The 20,969-nt window shown below is 38.2% G+C and overlaps 1 protein-coding gene across 1 annotated transcript in view; it reads left to right on the plus strand.

The window, feature by feature from the left end:
• LOC137982138 (uncharacterized) overlaps positions 1 to 20,969 on the plus strand; it is a 211,591-nt gene that overhangs the window by 11,257 nt on the left and 179,365 nt on the right. Inside the window, exons 2-5 of the mRNA XM_068829205.1 lie at positions 4,111 to 4,146; positions 4,804 to 5,130; positions 8,198 to 8,354; positions 9,381 to 9,562. Of these exons, the coding sequence (XP_068685306.1) occupies positions 4,111 to 4,146; positions 4,804 to 5,130; positions 8,198 to 8,354; positions 9,381 to 9,562 (702 nt within the window). The remainder of the gene's footprint in view (positions 1 to 4,110; positions 4,147 to 4,803; positions 5,131 to 8,197; positions 8,355 to 9,380; positions 9,563 to 20,969) is intronic.

Here is a 20,969-nt window from a genome sequence, read left to right on the forward strand (position 1 = left end):
TATATAGATACGTAGACTTGAACTAGGTCAAAAACATTTATTTGCTACTCCGAGTTTCATGCTTCTCACGAAGCAATCATCAGGCAACTGCCAAAAAGAAGGAATACATGGTGTTTTACAGTGATTTTGAAAATAACGGTAGCAATTCACTATAGGCTGGGGTGCATAGCAACGGTTAAACAATACAAACTGTTTCCAGTGAGCTGCTAAAAGTAAGCCTTAAATAATTACGCTATTGAGAAGGAATTTCTTTGCATGTCTGCAACTTGTTACAAGCTCATTTCTGTTGTTAAAGGAGAACTGAAGATAAAAATGAAATATTTTTTCCTTCGCCAAATTTGTCGTGCCTGACTTAGTTAAAGGAAATATTCGAGTATTTGAGGGGTTCCTTACATTTTGACGTTTTTATGAGGCCAGGGAGATCCGTATTGGTCACTCGATGGAAGTCCGCCATTTTGGCTGTACTATAGCAGGCTTGGGCGCTATGCGTGACGTCATTGCGCTCACTTGCTTGAACGCGGGAAACTTGAAAAATGGTTCAGTGCGCTATTGTGGGCTGTTCTAGTAGAACTCTCATCGCTTCCCTCTTTAAAATGAAGTCCTTCTCGAAGAATGGATCATCCGAATTTAGAAAAAAAAACTAGCCAAATATCCAGCCCTGTCACATCTGTTCGGATCATTTCGAACCCTCCTGTTTTGAAGGTGTCTTGGCCACAGCGGTCGATGCGACAATTGCATGATGAATAACTTTGCGACTCCATCGATTCCATTAATGCCCAGTGAGTAAGTTATGTTTTCTTTAGTCGGGAGATTTCAGTGGCAAACCATGCGCCGGAGAAGTGAACCGAAAGGTTGTTTTTGCAAGCAACTGGGACACGTTATTTCGTGATTGGCATTCGCACTTCAAGCTGGGTTTTATAAACTCCACAACCATCACAAAGATGTTTAATTGAAGTTTGAAAATTCGCAAAACTACGAACAGAGCTTATGTGTTTACATACATGTTGTTCATTAATCGCAGCACTCAGACCCGCGTTGGCAGTTTATAGCACTTTTCTTTGTAAACACGGTAGAAAAGCTAGAATGCTGCGTTACACAACGAATAGTTTCTCAAATTGAATCGAAATGACAGACAAAACAAAGCAGCCAACAGAATCTCTTAGTAATCAAGTTGTTTTTATTGCCTTTTGAATACAATCAATTCACCTGAGATTTGTTCATAGCTCCTCTATATCGCGGCAGCAGATGCATTACTTTTCTTGCTGTCCCGGCCTCCCGGTTAAAGCAAAAATCACAGCTGCACCAAGTCGTATTTCCCCATCTTGAGCCTTCCCTTTCGGTTGCTTCCTCTTCCTGCGATCCTGAACTTTCTCGCATTGGATCGAAAGAATATGGTTCAAGTTCTGCCATAAACTTACGTGTATTAACGACGAAGAAAGCGGAGTACTATGTTGAGACTTAACGATAACAGAAGATTTCAGTGAAAACCAGCATCTTGCTTGTGCGCAATGACGTCACAACATGGCGGCTGACATTCCTTTTTTGGAAGTAACCGGAAGGAAAAGCAAACAAAATGGCGGGCGTTCAAATTGAAAAAACAACCAAAGATTTTGGGCAAATTCAAGGTCTTTCAAGATGAAAAAGGATTTTTCCTGTTTGTTTAGGTAAAGGACGTTATATTCCGATAATAATAAGACACAAGAAAATTTGATCTTCTAGCCTTCAGTTCTCCTTTAAGGGTCGCCAAATCTGGTCTACAAATTATATAGTATTTCTCCCACAAACATAAATTACACTTCTTCGTTACATTTGAATAGGATCTCGCATGCCTAACAATCCGCCATTTAATGCGATAGTCGACTTTCTTGTCTTTCAAACCCCATACATATTTACTAAGTTCAGTGGAATTTCTGTAGCGTTCATTTCTAAAGGAACATGTGTGGTTTCTATAACGTGATTTGAATGATGTGTCGCAAAGACCGATGTAAGTTTGCTTTGACTGAGATGTTGTGACCTCTGCTTGATAGATGGTATTCCGCACGTTGCACTTTCCGTCTAGAGGGCAGGATCTTTTGTCACGGCAGTTGCAAGTGTTGATAGTTTGAGCGGGTGGATTTGATGACTTGTTAATGACGGCTTTATTTTGGTTGGAGATAATTGTTTTTACATTGCTCATGCAGCTATAACTAATTTTGAGAGTGTTCCGGTTGAAAATTCTGTGCAAAGGGTGTGATTTTGGGAAGTGCTTGCCGATTAAGGTGAGGAAACACTTTCCAACTTTTGTTTTGACGTTTTGGCTGTACGGAGGATTGAACCAGGTGATGTTTCTAGGCCTATTCTTCCGGTGTTTGGTTTCTGGAGTTGTTTTTCTGTATGTTAGATTATATATGTAGCCGCTCTTGTTGAGTGCATCTTGGTAGGTTTCTTTCGCTTTATCAAATGATTCTTTGTCGGAAGAAATTTCTGAGAGGCGCTTGTTTATGGATTCCGGTATGTTCTTTAGGATGGATGGGGGATGATTGGATTTCTTGTGAACGTAGAGTGGGATGTTTCCTTCTTTTGTGTAGGGATAGTGCTTTCCATATTGGAGGTCAAGGGTGACGTGTAAGAAATTTACTTTAGTGATGTTTGCTTCGACTGTGATCTTTAAGTCGTTTTCACGGAAAATTTGGCAGAAGCCCTTCTTGATTCTTTCGATCTGTTGAGGGTTTGAGTTAAAAGCTGCCAAACCGTCGTCTCTATACAGGCCGATGCAGTTGCCATACTTTTTGGTTAGACAGGACAATAAATAACAACCCACTAGTTCGCATGTTTCAGCGCCATCGAAAGATCCCATTGTTACGTCGAATCGGCTGGCAGAGGATTTTTTTCTCCCAGGGGCAATCATTGGAAAACAGTAGAGATTGCTTGGAGAGGAAAATGATTTCTCTCTCGTCGGCACTGATGGGTCTGTAGTTGTTGGCGAAGTCGAGTGCTTTGGCAAGCAGTTTTTCCGTGATAGAGGGGTAGAAGTCACATACATATGACATATGCATACATATGCATACATATGCATACATATGCATATGAATGAGAGGTTTTCTTTGTGCTGTAGGGCATTGAACCAGTTCAGTACGCTGGTCGTATTTTTCCACTGATTGATTTGTGTCTTTTGGATTATGGTGGTGTTGATCTCGTCTAAGATTCGCTTACTAATTATACCAATCTCGGATTTGGAGGGGTTGATAAGGCTACATGTTGGATGGTCGTGAAATTCAGGTTTGTGATCTTTCAAGGTTATGAAAGCTTCTTTCTCTGCAAGTTTTTCGATACGGTTGTCTAATCCAAGTTTTTTAGCTACTCAAAGCTCTGGTAAACCCATTGAGCACTTTTAGCTGATGATCAATTTATCACGTCATTTCATTATATATATATATATATATATATATATATATATATATATATATATATATATATATAGCCAGTTACGTCAGTTAAGTAGATGAGCCAACAACGTATCATCCCCATGAGGATCGCAAATGGATTGACAGTCCAAGTTGAGGAGAAATTGAGAGAAAGTTACAGGAAACTCAACACTCAACAGCCTCTGGGGAAAACTGTAATTGCCCTGAGCGTGATTTGAACCCACGTCCCCCTGATCACTAGCTGGGTGTGATGACCACTACTCCATCAGGACAACCATGCTGGCAACATGGCTGATTGATCACTTAATGTGTGGCATTTACGTGGGACTCTTTAAGAGCCAGTTTTTCTATGTGACAACGCTGGATCAACACGTGATTCACAGGTGGACAAGGGTTTTCCCCAGAAGTTGTCCAGTGTTGAGTTTCCTGTAACTTTCTCTCAATTTCTCCTCAACTGGGACTGTGAATCCATTTGCGATCCTCCTGGGGTGATCCTCACCTCCTGGGGTGATACGTTGTTGGCTCAAGCGATCTACTTAACTGACTCTTTACATTTAATTACCCTTGTATGCCTGTGATCAGGGGGACGTGGGTTCAAATCCCGCTCAGGGCAATTACAGTTTTCCCCAGAAGTTTTTCCAAATATAACATAATAATTATAAGTACGCAATTGTATCAAACAAAATATGTTCGCTTTGCTTTACAGGACTGGTGGTGTCAGCGGTTGCTGTCCCAGATGAAGGTAATGCCTTACTTAAACAGGACTTGGAAAACCATTTGTTAGTTATTTACAAAAAGTGCTGTTTCTATCGTCAAATGTTCACCACCGTCGTTTGACACGTATGGACACAGAGTACATTAATTTGACTTCAAGCGTAACATCGAGAAAATGTCATTTTAAAATACAACTGATGTTTTCGATGAGCTCGTGTGGCATAAATTCTTTTTATTGTTTCACGCAATTTCAAAGTCAATCGAGATTGATCTCAGACGTTTTTATTAGAAATACGGAGAACAGAAGACAGCAGATCCAAGATAGTGGCAATGCAAAGGACTGGTGATGTAATCACGTTTCTAAGCCGAACCCAAAGGAGCCAGTTTGACACGTGCTAGTCATCGTATCCTGGGGAGTAACAAAGGGGCAGGGGAAGGTAAAAGGATCCGGTGCCGGAATGCTCAGGAAAAGAAACAACAATCTCCCGCGAGATGTGGTTAAGAATAACTATTAGAAATCAGAGATATTCGACTTCAAAAGGAAAATGTACTGTAAAAATTATCACGACTGAGGATACGTCCCAAAGAGCACTGTGGTGGCACCCTAAGCATTTATCCTCAATCCTCATTTATCACGAAAGGGAAGTTTGAGTAACCTGTGACATGGACCACTTTTATTTTTCAGGGGCCGTCCGTTTGGCCGATGGAGGGGCCCCTACTCAGGGTAGGGTTGAAATCTATATCAACGGTACTTGGTGGACTGTCTGCAGTGACTGGTTCTCTTATGACGAGGCTCGAGTAGTGTGTCGCATGCTTTGGCTTCCCCAAAATCCTAACGTGTACAGGAATAACCCTTTTGGAGGGGGGAATGGTTCCATACTAACCGAGCGGTATGACTGTGATGGACATGAAACCTCACTTCTCAACTGCGCTAGACGTGGAGTCAGTTACTACTGTTCATACTATTATCCAAAAAGTGTTGGGATTAGTTGCGGACCACTTATTATGTCAGGTGAGTGACTATGCAGAGTAAATAATATACCAACCCCCCGTTTTCCTCATGTCATCACCACCAAGTTATAGTGAGCCATTAGTTCATTATTATTATTATTATTATTATTGCCAACGAGTCAGGCCTTCTGAAGACAGAAGGCCTGGCGAGGCGGCAGCTTATAGAGCCGCGAGAAGATTTTTAGGCGGACGAAATCTCAGAAGCGCTTCAAATTTAATTGTAATGTAGACCAAAAGCTGTAATGTAGACCAAAGCGATCAAATATTGACCGTAGCGATAACCAATGAGAGTGCCGCACGAGTACGCCGCGTGATGTTTGCAGCCGCCAGATCACGCAAGCTTGGCTCGTTGGCACTTTAGCGACAGCTATAACTAGTTATTATATATATTTTATACAGTATTATTATTATTATTATTATTATTATTATTACAGTATTATTATTATTATTATTATTATTATTATTATTATTATTTATTACTTGCTCCCCAGTATGGCCGCCACACCACTTTCATTTGAATCTCTTAGAATTTGGTTCCATATGCTATGTTGACTACTTCATCAACAGTTAGAAATATTAAAATAACAAGGAAATGTTAGGGACCAATAAAAAATGTCCGCACGAGTGTCCTGCAACAAGGAACTCTCACTAAGGTAAGGTGGGTTTCAGTTGCAAATTTTAGCGCAGTTTCAATTGTCCTAAAAGCAACATGAGTCTTTCATTTTACCAGAAGATATAAAATTAATTGCATTGTAAGCTTTTTTTAAGGTGGCTGGAACCAGTTTCACTACTTTTAGAGACCTTCTTGTTAGATGAGTTATAACTACTATACTATATCACGTAACAGCAATATTATGGTACCACGTCAAACACCAATTATTGCTTAACAAAATGCGCTCACAATTTTGACGCAATGGGTTACCATGGCAACATGAAAGGTCTCCAAAAACACCCTATATTTCGTCTTTACTTGCTTATATCTTAAAAATGAACTCGGTGACCCCCATTTTTTATTGTAGAATAGTAATTAGCATCTTGAGATAGAACTATCACCAAAGCTTAAAAAAATTCTTGGGAGTCAATTCAGAGCTACCTTAATTTTTCGAAAAGTTAAGGTAGCTCTTAATTGGCTCCCAAGAATTTTTTTTAACTTTGCAGATAGTCCAATGTCAAATTGTACTATTCTACAATAAAAAATGGGGGGTCACCGAGTTCATTTTTAAGATATAAGCAAGTAAAGACGAAATATAGGGTGTTTTTGGAGAGCTTTCATGTTGCCATGGTTACCTATTACGTCAAAATAGTGAGCGCACTTTGTTAAGTAACAATTGGCGTTTGATATGGTACCATAACATTTCTTTTATGTGATACAGTTTTGTAGTGACAATCCTTCTAATAAAAAGGTCCTTGAAAGTAGTGAAACTGGTTCCAGCCACCTTAAACAACACTTAGGATCATGGGATTCTCTTAAGAGTGCAGAACGTTTAGGTTATCTAGTACCTTAGAAAGCCCACTTATGCGGGGAAAGGGAAAGCACCCACTCTCATCAATATTATCGAGAAGATTACGCATCCGTTCAGCGCCATGAAAAGACCTGTAGACCTTTTTTTCTTTTTTTTTCACAACCAAGCGCGATTTCGTCACGTGTAAATCAGATTGACTTTGTTGTAATTCGACAACCTGTCCATAGTATGTTCTCAACGAGAAACCTTAACCACCGCGTTTGAATTTAAAAAAAAAACCTTGACCTTTTTCTCTGGTATACGAGAGATATATGTCGTGGTTTAATTTTGTTTTTGGTTTGAAAAGGTCAAACCAGTTTATTTTTTTAGAATACTGCCCATTTTAACATATTTGGATATATTTCTGCAATTAATTTTATGGAGTATGTATTAAGATTAATAGCCTTGAGAAATTATTAAAGATTATTATGATGGATTGTTGTCTGTGATGCTATCAAAGACAATAATGATTATTTATGCATGTGAACAATGATTTTTAGTGTTTAGGGTTAAATTTTCAACTTGGTGCGAGGTGATTAGCGTTAAGCTCTCAATTAGGTTTACGCACTTATTCGAAACAGTTTGCATTTGCAGACTGCCTACAAATAGCGCCGATAAACAGTGTTTAAGTCTATAGAGCACCCATTTCAAATAGCGCTAAGAAGCAGTATTTAAGCCTAAGCACCCATAGCTTTTTCTGAGAGTTACGGTTAGTCTGCAGTCTGCAAGTGTCAGACATTGCATTCTAGGTAACGGTTTGGCACGCATTGTAGTGATAATCAGATTGGAGTAGTCAGTTATTTGCAGTGTTTAGTCTAAAACAACCCTTGCCTTGGTTTTTGGGTTAAAAATATCGGCTTATGGTTGGTGAAAGTAAAGCATTCTTTTACACGTAAGGTAAGAGGATTAAGTTTGCAAAGGAGCTGCGATGCTGTGTCGGTGGGGAAGTCAAAGAAATAAAATGGTTTATCAACCGAGTTGATATGGTAAATCGATCACTGTAAAGAAATTTAAAAGCTGACGTTTCGAGTGTTAGCCCTTCGTCAGAGCTAAATCCTTTTCTGTCTTTTACAATTAGGACTACTTTTCATAATGAAAAAACAGTGATATTCTTTAATCATTCCTTTGGCAATATAACTTGTATAATACGAGAGTTATAAATATTTGTCTGTCAGATCTTAAATTGAATAGAGCAGTATACAACTGGAAAGTAAAGGAAGGGTGGGTAGGATGGAGGTAATAGAGAAGATCGGGAAGGGGTAGGCGAGTAGAAGGGAGGGAAAGATGTCTAGTTCTTTTTAACCTCCTCAAAAAACCAAGCCCCTATTTTTTTTATCTACACCCCTAAAAAAAGAAAAATGCCTTCTTTAAACAGTTGCTTAAATAAAAATGAAAAATTTAAACTGGTTTGAAAAAAAAAATTAAACCAGAACATATACACTCGTTTTGAGGCCCTGTGCCTGGTATTAGGGAAGTATGAAATATCCTCTCGCTCCAGACCAAAACCGATCAAATAAGAGATCAAATTCCAGAGAACAGTTTGTAAGAAAAGTTATCTTTATTTAGAATGTGGAGGTTTAATAACGGAGCCGGTTGGACAACTCTCCTTCAAAAGAGGTCAAATGGTAACAGAAACTCAATGTCACTGGACCATGGGGGACAGCACCAAAAATGGGAAACACATTGTTCTTGTGCCTGATAAGAAGATGAACATTGGTTGCAGGTACTAAATTTAGTATAAAAAAAAATTGCGGAGCGGGAGCGTTTGGTCAATCTTAAGTTAGGAGACGTCAAATAAACTGTAACTGTAAAAGCAGTGGACAATAGTGGTAGTATTAGTAGCAGCAGCAGCACCAGTAGTAGTAAGTAAGTAAGTAAGTAATAAATCGCTTTATTTGCATGACCGAAAGATTTTACACCATTGCAAAAGCTACTTAATTAATATTATAACAAGGGTAATTGTAGTAGTAGTAGTAGTAGTAGTAGTAGTAGTAGTAGTAGTAGTAGTAGTAGTAGTAGTAGTAGTAGTAGAAGTAGCAGTAGCAGTAGCAGTGGCAGTAGCAGTAGCAGTAGCAGTAGCAGTAGTAGTAGAAGTAGTAGTAGAAGTAGCAGTAGCAGTAGCAGTAGCAGTAGCAGTAGCAGTAGCAGTAGCAGTAGCAGTAGTAGTAGTAGTAGTAGTAGTAGTAGTAGTAGTAGTAGTAGTAGTAGTAGTAGTAGTAGTAGTAGTAGTAGTAGTAGTAGTAGTAGTTCTAGTAAAAGTAGTAGTACTAGTTAAAGTAGTAGTAGTTGTTGTTGTTATTGTGGCAGCAGCAGTAGTAGCAGAAGCAGTAGCCCTAGCAGTAGCAGTGGCAGCGGTAGCAGTGGCAGTGGTAGTGGTTTTAGCCTGCGAGCCGTGAGACCAGTCCATCGGAGAGCCTGCCTGCAGTCTATAGTGTTAGCAGTAGCAGTAGCAGAGTAGCAGTAGCAGTAGCAGTAGCAGTAGCAGTAGCAGTAGCAGTAGCAGTAGCACTAGCAGCAGCAGTGGTAGTAATAGTAGTAGTAGTAGTAGTAGTAGTAGTAGTAGTAGTAGTAGTAGTAGTAGTAGTAGTAGTAGTAGTAGTAGTAGTAGTAGTAGTAGTAGTAGTTAAAAGATCTTATAAGATAAACAACCTGAGATGAAGCAAAAGACACTTTACTTGACCTGCTCAAATAACTTTTAAGTATTTGTAACTTCTGTCCTTCTTTTAATTACATACATACTTTTTTTTAGTTTTAGGCTAAGCGTTCGGGATGCCAGTGGCAATTGGCTTTTGTACTATTCTTGTGTCTCGGAATGGTTTTTCATTTATACTTTGTATCCGGGCGTTACTGTCCAGTTGAGATCAAATTCAAATGGTTGGTACGATGTTTTCAGTCTTCATTATGCCGTTATAAATGGAAGTATCGAGTCAGGTAAGGAAAGTTTTAGTTGTATCGACAAATTTGGTCGATATACTTCACTTGTTTTGTCGGTTTGTTTGTAGATTGTGGTTTCATGGTTTGGGCTAACCCTCAAAACTGCAACTGGCCACGGTACCAGTTGCCTGGGTATGGCGCTTGCATCCTCGTGCCTTATCTTTTGGTTCTATAAAAATTTCTTAACCTTAAGCTTGTCATGTCTTTATCATAGTAGCAAAACATTCTCAATTGGCAGTAAGCTTCCTAGGCCGCTGTGATTGTAAAATATTTCAGTTTAAAAATGACCTCATTGTAAACATAGACGAGTCACAAAGGCCGTAATTCACACTCGGAGAAGAAGAGTCCTATTTAATCGTTTTTCTACTTAAAGGGTCACTGTCTCAGCAATTCTTGTTATAAGTCTGTTCAAATTATGTAACATGAAGGGGTAGATTTGAAATTAATTCTTGGACGGAAGAGGAAGTTGTATTATTTTATGGCGACTTTTCCTAGACACAATGACCAAACTTGAAAAAAGAGTTTCGATCCACTTCCTCCGCGTGATCCATGACCATAGACGACCGCAAATAGTGTCAATGCACATAATCAGTTCCGCGTAGGAAAACTGCAAACGTTTTTAAATGAAAAAAAAAAAAAAACTTTTGGAAACATGTCTGGGGTCATATCCAAATTGCAATCACCGTACGTCATCAAACTACTTACATCCGATCTTGTTACGCTGCTGTTAAAAGCCTTTATAAGCGACAATGCTCATCAGCCTTCGAGCGACGACTCCGGAAAAAGAAGCTTTCCGTACGACGAAGGAAGTGCGGAGGGTAAAAAAGGAGACAAGGGATAAAACTAAACTCCAAGCGGCTAGTTCGATATGGACCGCAATATACAATGGTGACGGATTTCGAAACAGAAGTCGAGCTCTAACTGCCGTATAGCATGCCGAGAGGATGTGAAAACAACCCGGTCACTAATTCAAATCTCCAAAATAGCTTATCGTCCTGTAGTCCATCAAGCCATGGAAAATTCGTTTCAAGAAAAACGACATCAACAGGAAGATAATAGAGACAAAAAAAAAAAAATAATAATAATAATAATAAAAAGTGAAAGTGGATAAAAAATCGTTCGTCCGAAATTGGTGAGATTTTCAGAATTTATTTTTGCGTTTATTTTTTAACGTTAAGGATAGTCAGTGCAACGCATTCACTGCAACATAAATGTAGTCATTTACTGACAAGAAAAAAATTTCCCGTTGGAATACTATGAACTGAGGAAAATTGTGACGAAAGTCCTCCCTGACGTGAAAAGAGTGCAGAAACGAGTACATAGAACTATCGTTCACTGGCGAAAAATGTCTGATTGGTCGAAGCCTTGTCATGTGACTTCAATAGCTCAAATCAAACATGGCTCCCAAACTTTCATAAAAGCTAACCTTTAACAGGCCTAATTAGGACTAAAGAAAAGTTTCTAGGCCTAAGGTTAGCTTTTTTTTAATGTTTGGGATACTTTCTGTATAGATATTGTAAATGTTAATCTAAATGCAAATGAGAAGTTGGCTTGACACGAAGTACTAGCCCTTTATTCGATCTCCGTCGATTAAAAAACAAACCTTTTTCAGGCCAGTAAAACGGACAAATGTTTTGACTGCATAGTGCGTTTTTATGCCAGCGAGATTCTCTTTTTAGTTGTGGACCACCGTACTTTTTAGCCAACAGTGCTACGAGGGAAATTTCTCAACAATTTCAAGGTCAACGCGAGTCTAGTTTGCTGTGACAATGTTTGAGTGGAAATTTGTTTGTGGAGCTTACCAGCTAATGGATTACGATCTTGATTTCAATTTCATGCGTTTATCTTTTAAACAGTGGAACAAAAAAGATACCACTAAATTTCCAAATGGTTTCTCTTCCAACTAAATATTTACACATTGTTTCCGCGGGAGCCCGCATCTAACAGAAAATGTTAAGATTTTCGCATTGTTTTTCAAAATTAAGTTGTTAAAATTGCCATTCAAGTGGTTCATTGAGGAAAATTTAGAAATGTGTTTCAGTCATTCAAAAATAAATTTTAAAGTGAATTTAGCAGTAAAAATAACCAAAATCATACTTAACATGTCATAGCACCTCATATTGGGTACACTAGAAGGAAAACGTTTTAGTTGCAATTATATTTTGTTATAGTTGTTCCAAGCAAAATGCCAATTGTTTGCTTTCCTCCAAATTATAGAAATAAACATAGATTAGGTTAACTCTGAATAGCCAAAACAACAATATTCTAAGTTGAGAATTTGATTCAGAAGTCCAGCTTACTAGCAGGGAGAATTTTACTGTAACAAAATATTACTACATCTAATAATACGCTTTCACCACATTGTAGTGGGTTGATGTGACAACAAAAAATACTTAATCAGGAATTGATTTTATCTTCCAGCAATAAAACAGCAGGAGGTTATAAAATTAGATATCTTCAAAGTTTAGAAAACTTGTTGAAGGTGATCATTCAGTGCCACCCTCCAAAACTTTTCACAAATTTCACGCTGGCCTACTAAGTACTTCCAGTACAACAAATTATTTAACCTCTCTTTGCGGACTCTGGTTGCAACACAGCTGCTTCAATAATTTTAATCCCCTTGCATTAGATTTAACTTTAAAGAAACCATAACTTCATATTTCTGTAATAATCGTTAAAAAACATTCAGCAAAAGCATACAAAGCTACATTTGAAAGGGGCATAATCCCATGTTGCACTTTTCTGGAGAAGACTTTGCAGAAATAACTCCTGTTACCTTTCCATATGTAAAGAGGTCCCATGATTTATGAGTCAATTAGTCAATGAGTCAATGAGACTCACCGTCAATATAGCAATAATTTATTGATCAAGCCTAAGCCCTCGTTTCAGTGATTAGGCCTAAGCACTCTCTGAAATTTTAGCTTTCATTTTATGGGTTAGGGTAACTGCACTAACCCATTGACTCATATATACTTAAGACTCATATGTAAAAAAATATTTCAACATTAGATGCAATGAATTTTTAGCAATTGTTGTAAATAATAGTAATCATTCCTACCATTTCAAAGGATAAATAAACTAAAGTTGAATGCAGTAAGTGTAAGAAGTAAAAAAAGTGGTCCAATTTATTTAAGCTGTATTCAATTTTTATCCTTGCTTTAGTCCCTGGTTAGTGTTAAACACCGGTGGTGAAGTGAACAAACTACCTTAAGGGGGAGTCCCTTACAAAAATGACTGTTGTTCTTGTTGTTCCTTTTTGGAGAAAAATTTGTGGATTTGTACTCCTTATGATACTGAGACCAAACAGCTGGCAGAGTTCCTGCAGTACAGTTAAGACTATCAATCTGAAAAATGAATGGAACTGTAGAACAATTTGGTAAGCGAGCAAATAGCTTTTACTTATGAATTATAAAATGCCAGTCATTTGTCAATTTAGAACTGGTTCCTCTAAGGGGTCAGATTTCTTTAGCCTACATAGTTACACAAAACAAGATTCTGTTACCTTTAAGGGTTGCTTTTTTTTTTAAAAAAAGACCCCTCCTGAGCAAAATGCATCGTCATGCTGGGATTCTCATTGATTTAATGACTTTTATGATACTATGCAAATTTGTTCTACAATAATACTCAAACACCATAAAAATATTTTTAACCTAACTTTTTTGCAAAGTTTACTCCTTGAGCCACCAGCTTCAACTTTGATACTTTGTTCCAAAAGCCAAAGCAGTTGTATAGCAATGGTGGAGGTGATGATTAATCACTTTGTTTTGGTTCAAATGAAGAAAAGGAAAGTCAAAGTAATGATCACACTTTAATTAACACGTTCACCCCTAAACCGGCCATAGTTAGTATTTTACTCTGTCTAAAGCCAGAGTATTTTGCTCTGTCTAACACGAGACGATTTTACTCGTCAATGGGGAACCCCATAAAGTCAACAGTCTTACAGTACTTCTCATAATAAAGAAAATGAATTCTGTGGACTTAAACATTCCCAAATAGAAATGGCGTATATTCCAAATATGGTTATGTAAACTCTTCAAGATTTAAATTACCTGCTTCAGGAACTTCGAATGAATATTTTGAATATTTTTCCTGAACTCCTGCAAACTATGTTCACTTTTTAATGGTTTGCCCTTTAAAAGTAACATTCAGAAATAATGCAAATACAACTGAGGCTGTTTTGCATTATCTACAAGACAAGACAACAATATCCTTTATTCAAACACAATCAATATTAAAGCAATAATACATACTTGTGGGGTCATGTGCTAACTATAATAAAGATACACTACAGGAAATAAAAGCTTAAAACTATGTGACAAACATAGGATATCTACACATAAGGCATAGGAAAAATAAATCAATTGCTATCCAAAGATCATATTGCAAATACACCAAATGGTAATGGTTGATTGACAAGTTCCTTGTGCAAAATGGTAGAGCATGTTTGAAGTCCAGCAGGACCGAGATGAGAAGTTATGATAAAAACTTTAAACATATTTTTTAGCAAAGTTATTTTACTGCCATCAAATCCAATGAGACCTTATGCATGGGACACTGTTTCTAGCTGCAGCTCCAAATCATATAATATATTAATAAATTTTACCATCTAAGAAAAAACCAAACATGTGGGGTGTAACTAAAAAAAGTCCAAGGCAATAAAGCTTCCTTTCAGCCTTTTCAAGAACAACTATCCACTGTAAACCATACTTGACTCAAAACAGAATTTCCTTGATCCAACAACACATTAGAGTCCCCTAAAACCAAAATTACATCATTAATGCTTCCGGAAAACAATAGTCCAAAAAAAAAAAAGATTTCAAAAACAGTCACGAACCTGAATCTATTGATATCTCTATACATCCGTACCTACAATTCCAAACATTATTTTAACTAACATGGATTTTGATTTTAGACTCGAATTAATTGCAAATCCGACCATCACTTGGAAACTACTTGAACGCAAGGATCGTTGAGTTGTGACTGCTCAAAAGTATAATAACTTAGACCTTCACCAGAAAAGGGTAAATGACCTTAAAAGCAGCTATTTAAAATTTTTGATACTAGCTAGGGTTACGTTCTCAATGACACAATCACATTCAAAATGAAATTCACATCTGATCGAATCATTGATCATTAATGTAGAGGTGCCGATCGTAAGGTGTAACGCAGAAAAAAATAACCTTCACGTTGGACAATATTGCCATTTACTTGCCACCTGGTACAAACCAATTCACACGTGAACGGAAACCTTGGGAATCCTCCTTTATGCACATTACAGTAACTTTTTTTACCCGGTGGCAACAAACTTTCCACATTTAAAATTGCGTAAAAAACTCACCTGTTTCGAAGCTCTTATCCCACGAAATAAAATTTTCCAGGAGCAAATTTTCCGAGGATGCTGGTTGGATTGGACTTTCAAACGTTTTACACAACAAGTAAGTTCTCTAAGAATTCATTCCACTTGAAACTGGCGTTAAAACTAGCCTTGATCGCTCTAAAAAGAACGGAAACCAACAAGCTACCGATACTCAAACCGCAGCCGGGAGTGCTTTTTTCACGAGAGCCAATGATAGTCCCGGAAACGCGTCACGTGCCATATCGCGCGACTCATGCGCAGATATTTTTCTCCAGTGAAGAACTATCGGAAGACACCGCGGCAAAATGAGTGCGCAGGCTTGACCCACGCGCGAATTGTTTCCACGCGCGAGGGACTGGTACCAATTAGATTTGCAATAGGAACAACAGCGCGGCAAAATGGCGGCAATTTAAATTCTCTGTGTTTGTTTTCATTTTGCGATGATAAGGACAACACTACGTTGATAAGGTTTAAATTTTGAAGAGAGCTTCCTGAAAGACTAATCTTCCGTGTGTCTTTTCAAACCAAAAAACTATAGTTCAAACCAGGAGAAATTTTACCTTGCATTCGAGCGCTAGAGCAAAAGGACGAAGTTCGTAATTTTATTAGCCGCGATGGTCTCTGCGTTGGTAAACTTCTGGGGAGAAAACTGTGCACTGAGAAGGAAAACGCGGGGTAAACATCTTTGCAAGGGCACAATGATAATTTCTACTGCGAAGATGGCTTCTGTTGCTTCTGTTGAACGAGGAAATTGTCTGTTTGTTTCATTGAAATCATTTGAAAGCGAGAAATAAGTTCTTTCATGCCCGCATCCCACTCATTCGGCAACTTGGATAAGTCACTTCCCTGCCCTCAATTCTCATATTTTACAACACTAGTTACTTTTCCAAGAGCGAGGCAATAAAATAAAGAAAAGAAGTCTTAATTTTAAGAGAGGATCGCAAAACGTTTTGAAACTAAGTATAAATTTGACTCCAATGCTACTTGATGTTTCCCTTTTACTTAGCGTTTGGTAATGGTCCATCTTTGAAAATATTTTTTCAGCATTTTTCCTGCAGCTATGACACCACTTTTAGCTACTTTTTTACCTGGCTGGTAACTGTAATTTTTTTCCAGCTTTGTCGATCACCTTGTAGAGCCTTGCTGGGATGAGGGTGGGGAGACAAGAGAATCATGATCATGAAACATACAAAACATTCACCTGCATACTCATACTCATGTTACTTTTGCATGCATCGCACCAGCAAAAATCCAGCCTAAATTTTGCACTGTGTGTAAAGATACTGAGAGAGGAATGTAATCATACATCCAGCAAGATGAGAGGAATTCTGCTTCATACTCTAAGATTTTATTCTGCACAACTGATCCACCCACAATGGCTCTATCTGGACCCACAATGACTCTATCCAATTCATTTTCAACAACAACAACAACAACTACTATGGTATGTGATACCACAAAACAAAATATACAGTAACTCAAATATCTCTTTAATTTTATTTTTGTAACTACCGTATATTCATTATTAACACTATTACAAGTAATTCTCAGAAATTAATATCAAAACCCATGCTCAGCAAGAGAAAGACTAAAATAACATACAGCTGTATTAATGAAAGTAAGACAGTTTACTTGAATAAAAAAAACTAAATTATATTTGCTTGGTCAAACATTGAATTAGAAGGGTGTGGCAAGTAAATAATTATTGTCCCTTTTCCAGACAATTTTGAAGAGCTGTTTGGAAATCATCTTGTATTAATCACTGACATGCTAGCATCTGTGATGTTTAATTTACAGTAATACTGTTGTCATCATGCAGGATCTCATGCAGGAAAAAAATGAGAGATGAAAAACAACCCTGGCTTTTTTTCATCTCAAAACCAATAAAACATTCAACGCTGAACTCCTCATCACAATCTCAGAAAACAACCTTGAATGTTGCTTGCCATGCATGGTTTGACCAGATCAGCACACACAGCAGGAAGAGTTTTAAACTTCAGCACTGGAATCAGAATAAATGACATGTTTAAGAAACAAAAGGAAACTGGTCAAAGTTAAACAACAATATTATTAACACTTGCTCATTTTCATGTGCAGATGTCACTTAAGATACTTGAAAAAACTGTGCCCTATTTGTAAAGATTCCATTCTAAAAAAAGCTAAACAACTTAAGTGACTCCCTTAATAAGAGGTTTTGACTAACAATGCAGATAAAAACAGTTGCTCACATCTTGAAAGTAATGACAGTCAAAATGACAGCCAGCCGGATATCAATACTTTCCACAAGATTTCTTCAGGTCAGATGACTGGGACAATGAAATCAACAGAAATCTAGAGATCAATAATTAAATTTAATCATACCACAGCCTAGTGTGTCCTGCAAAGCAACACAGAGCTGGAAAAGAGAGACCACCAACATCTACCAGACAAACTATTGCCCTTGCTGTGGACAACCAGGTCACAGAAGAATTCATAACTCTCGTATCACATGTCAGAGGTTAAAACTTCTGTTGCGTCGAAGCCCTCAGCGTTTTTAGAGGAATTGCCCTTAAGCGAAACACAGTAAACGAAAAATGTTGAGTTTAAAATTTACAACTGGTGTGACCGAAACACGAGCAAACATGGTTTGGCGAAGATAATTATCATGGAAACGACATAAACAAATAAATATTTGATGCCTAAATAAGTTTACCTTTTTTGACTTTCTTGGAAACAACTCGGGCAAGATTTCCGCACAGGTCCCTACTTCATTATGCATACACTCCTTTGTTTCAAGAAAACAATAGCGATAACAATAGACGTCCTTTGGGACTGTGGCGCTTTGTTCTTTCTTTTTAGAGGTGTTTTTTCTAAGTCTATATGGACTTAAAAAAAGTCGGTCGAACTTCTGTCTGAAATACGGAAAATCGAACAGTTTTTCCTGCAATTTCGGCACTTTTCCTGCAATTTTACCCATTTTTCAGTTTTAGAATAAGCGCAAGAAGTGGAGTTTCAAGCAATCGTTGTAATAGGGTTCAGATTCGCAAACATAACAAACAAACCAAATAAAAGTACTGATAAGAAATTTAATGGCTACCTGCTCTTTTTATCGTGAAATTGTTCTTCCTGTCTGCTTAAAAATTCGCCGAGACTCTGCAAAGTGTATATTTTATTCCTTTCCTGTATTTAGGATCACGAACGGTGCATTTAGAGGGATTTTGCGATTTATCGCTCTTTGTAGAGATCGGCAATATGCTCAATGATATTTCCAAGTAAATAGCTTTGGTAGAGATCCATGGATGTTCCCGTACAAGGCAATCTTCGTTTCACTCGCCATCGTGTCTTTTCAATGCCCTTCTGTAGGCTCGTTTGTCTTGGTCGACGAAGTTTAGGCGATGGTTAACTGCGGTGAGATGATGTTAGCCCTTGTCTTGTAGGCAGTTGTAAACTTTCCGGCCACAGGTAGCTAGGGCTAATATTTTTTCAAGGAAAGTTTACGGTCAGAAAATTAATATGTGTTCTGGCGGATTGAAGGCTATCCATTGCAGTTTTTTCTTGAGCATCGCGAAACAGATCCATGTCCCGATGCGGCACTTTGTCTTTGCCAACTGACTGCGTTTTCGCACAGGTTTTGGAGACGGAAGACGAAAGTAAAATGTTTTCTTTGCACCACTCTATGCACAATTCTGGAAAGGCTATAAAGCAGGGACAATTTCCAAATGATCAAATCTCCCATTGCTGTGACCCTTTTACTTCGGTAGCCATCTTGATTATTACGAAGACAAGTTTGCTCCAAAAAAAAAGAAAATGTGAAACGATTTTAATTGCAATGAACTCGTGCATGAAAGTTTCCCACGAAAGATGCACCAATCAGACTTTAAGCGTGGTATACTCTTCCACGCAGTGAACTTATAAGTGTGCCGCACGCACGGGGCATGAAGGAAAAGCAGGTCACAGTTCACAGCAATACTGGAAAACCTAAAACTATCACAGGGACTAACCTTAAGCCTAAACAGTGCCTTTAGTCGTAATTAGGGTTACGGTTAGCATTATTAAAGGGATTGGTTGTTTCAAGAGTAGTAAAACAGGTATCTCTTAACGGTAACCTTCAAGTGTAAGTTCGATTGTAGGTGCTCGGCACGGCACGTGTATATAATTACGTATCATTGTTATGTAAATAGTCAGCCAGAATTCAAAATAAATATCATTTTCAAGGTGTGAATTAGCAACTTGACACGTTAGCTCAGTGGTAAAGAACAGGGACAAGTAATCCAGAGGTTTACAGTGGGTCGGAGTTCAAGGCAAGCTGCGAGTGACATATCGTGGGATAAAATGGCAGAAAAAGCAGAGCGGGATCTGGAAATAAAAACAAGACGAAGGGATAGAAAGGGGAAAGCTGGGACAAAAACGAGTGACGGTGTGGGCCATGAAGGGAAAGAAGAGAGAGAGGGAGGGAGAGAAAAAATAAGATCCGTTTTTATTCATCCCGTAAGTACAAATTACCCATGTATATATTCGGTTCTCTTGGGTATACGTATTGTTCTACAAAACAATAGCGCGAATGAATAATTAATTTCTTCTGCATGCATAATGAGGTAGGGACCTGTACGGAAATCATTCCACTCGGGCAAGATTTCCGCACAGGTCCCTACTTCATTATGCATACACTCCTTTGTTTCAAGAAAACAATAGCGATAACAATAGACGTCCTTTGGGACTGTGGCGCTTTGTTCTTTCTTTTTAGAGGTGTTTTTTCTAAGTCTATATGGACTTAAAAAAGTCGGTCGAACTTCTGTCTGAAATACGGAAAATCGAACAGTTTTTCCTGCAATTTCGGCACTTTTCCTGCAATTTTACCCATTTTTCAGTTTTAGAATAAGCGCAAGAAGTGGAGTTTCAAGCAATCGTTGTAATAGGGTTCAGATTCGCAAACATAACAAACAAACCAAATAAAAGTACTGATAAGAAATTTAATGGCTACCTGCTCTTTTTATCGTGAAATTGTTCTTCCTGTCTGCTTAAAAATTCGCCGAGACTCTGCAAAGTGTATATTTTATTCCTTTCCTGTATTTAGGATCACGAACGGTGCATTTAGAGGGATTTTGCGATTTATCGCTCTTTGTAGAGATCGGCAATATGCTCAATGATATTTCCAAGTAAATAGCTTTGGTAGAGATCCATGGATGTTCCCGTACAAGGCAATCTTCGTTTCACTCGCCATCGTGTCTTTTCAATGCCCTTCTGTAGGCTCGTTTGTCTTGGTCGACGAAGTTTAGGCGATGGTTAACTGCGGTGAGATGATGTTAGCCCTTGTCTTGTAGGCAGTTGTAAACTTTCCGGCCACAGGTAGCTAGGGCTAATATTTTTTCAAGGAAAGTTTACGGTCAGAAAATTAATATGTGTTCTGGCGGATTGAAGGCTATCCATTGCAGTTTTTTCTTGAGCATCGCGAAACAGATCCATGTCCCGATGCGGCACTTTGTCTTTGCCAACTGACTGCGTTTTCGCACAGGTTTTGGAGACGGAAGACGAAAGTAAAATGTTTTCTTTGCACCACTCTATGCACAATTCTGGAAAGGCTATAAAGCAGGGACAATTTCCAAATGATCAAATCTCCCATTGCTGTGACCCTTTTACTTCGGTAGCCATCTTGATTATTACGAAGACAAGTTTGCTCCAAAAAAAAGAAAATGTGAAACGATTTTAATTGCAATGAACTCGTGCATGAAAGTTTCCCACGAAAGATGCACCAATCAGACTTTAAGCGTGGTATACTCTTCCACGCAGTGAACTTATAAGTGTGCCGCACGCACGGGGCATGAAGGAAAAGCAGGTCACAGTTCACAGCAATACTGGAAAACCTAAAACTATCACAGGGACTAACCTTAAGCCTAAACAGTGCCTTTAGTCGTAATTAGGGTTACGGTTAGCATTATTAAAGGGATTGGTTGTTTCAAGAGTAGTAAAACAGGTATCTCTTAACGGTAACCTTCAAGTGTAAGTTCGATTGTAGGTGCTCGGCACGGCACGTGTATATAATTACGTATCATTGTTATGTAAATAGTCAGC

The sequence above is a fragment of the Montipora foliosa genome, chromosome 13 (genome assembly GCF_036669935.1).
Source record: "Montipora foliosa isolate CH-2021 chromosome 13, ASM3666993v2, whole genome shotgun sequence".
Lineage (NCBI taxonomy): Eukaryota > Metazoa > Cnidaria > Anthozoa > Scleractinia > Acroporidae > Montipora > Montipora foliosa.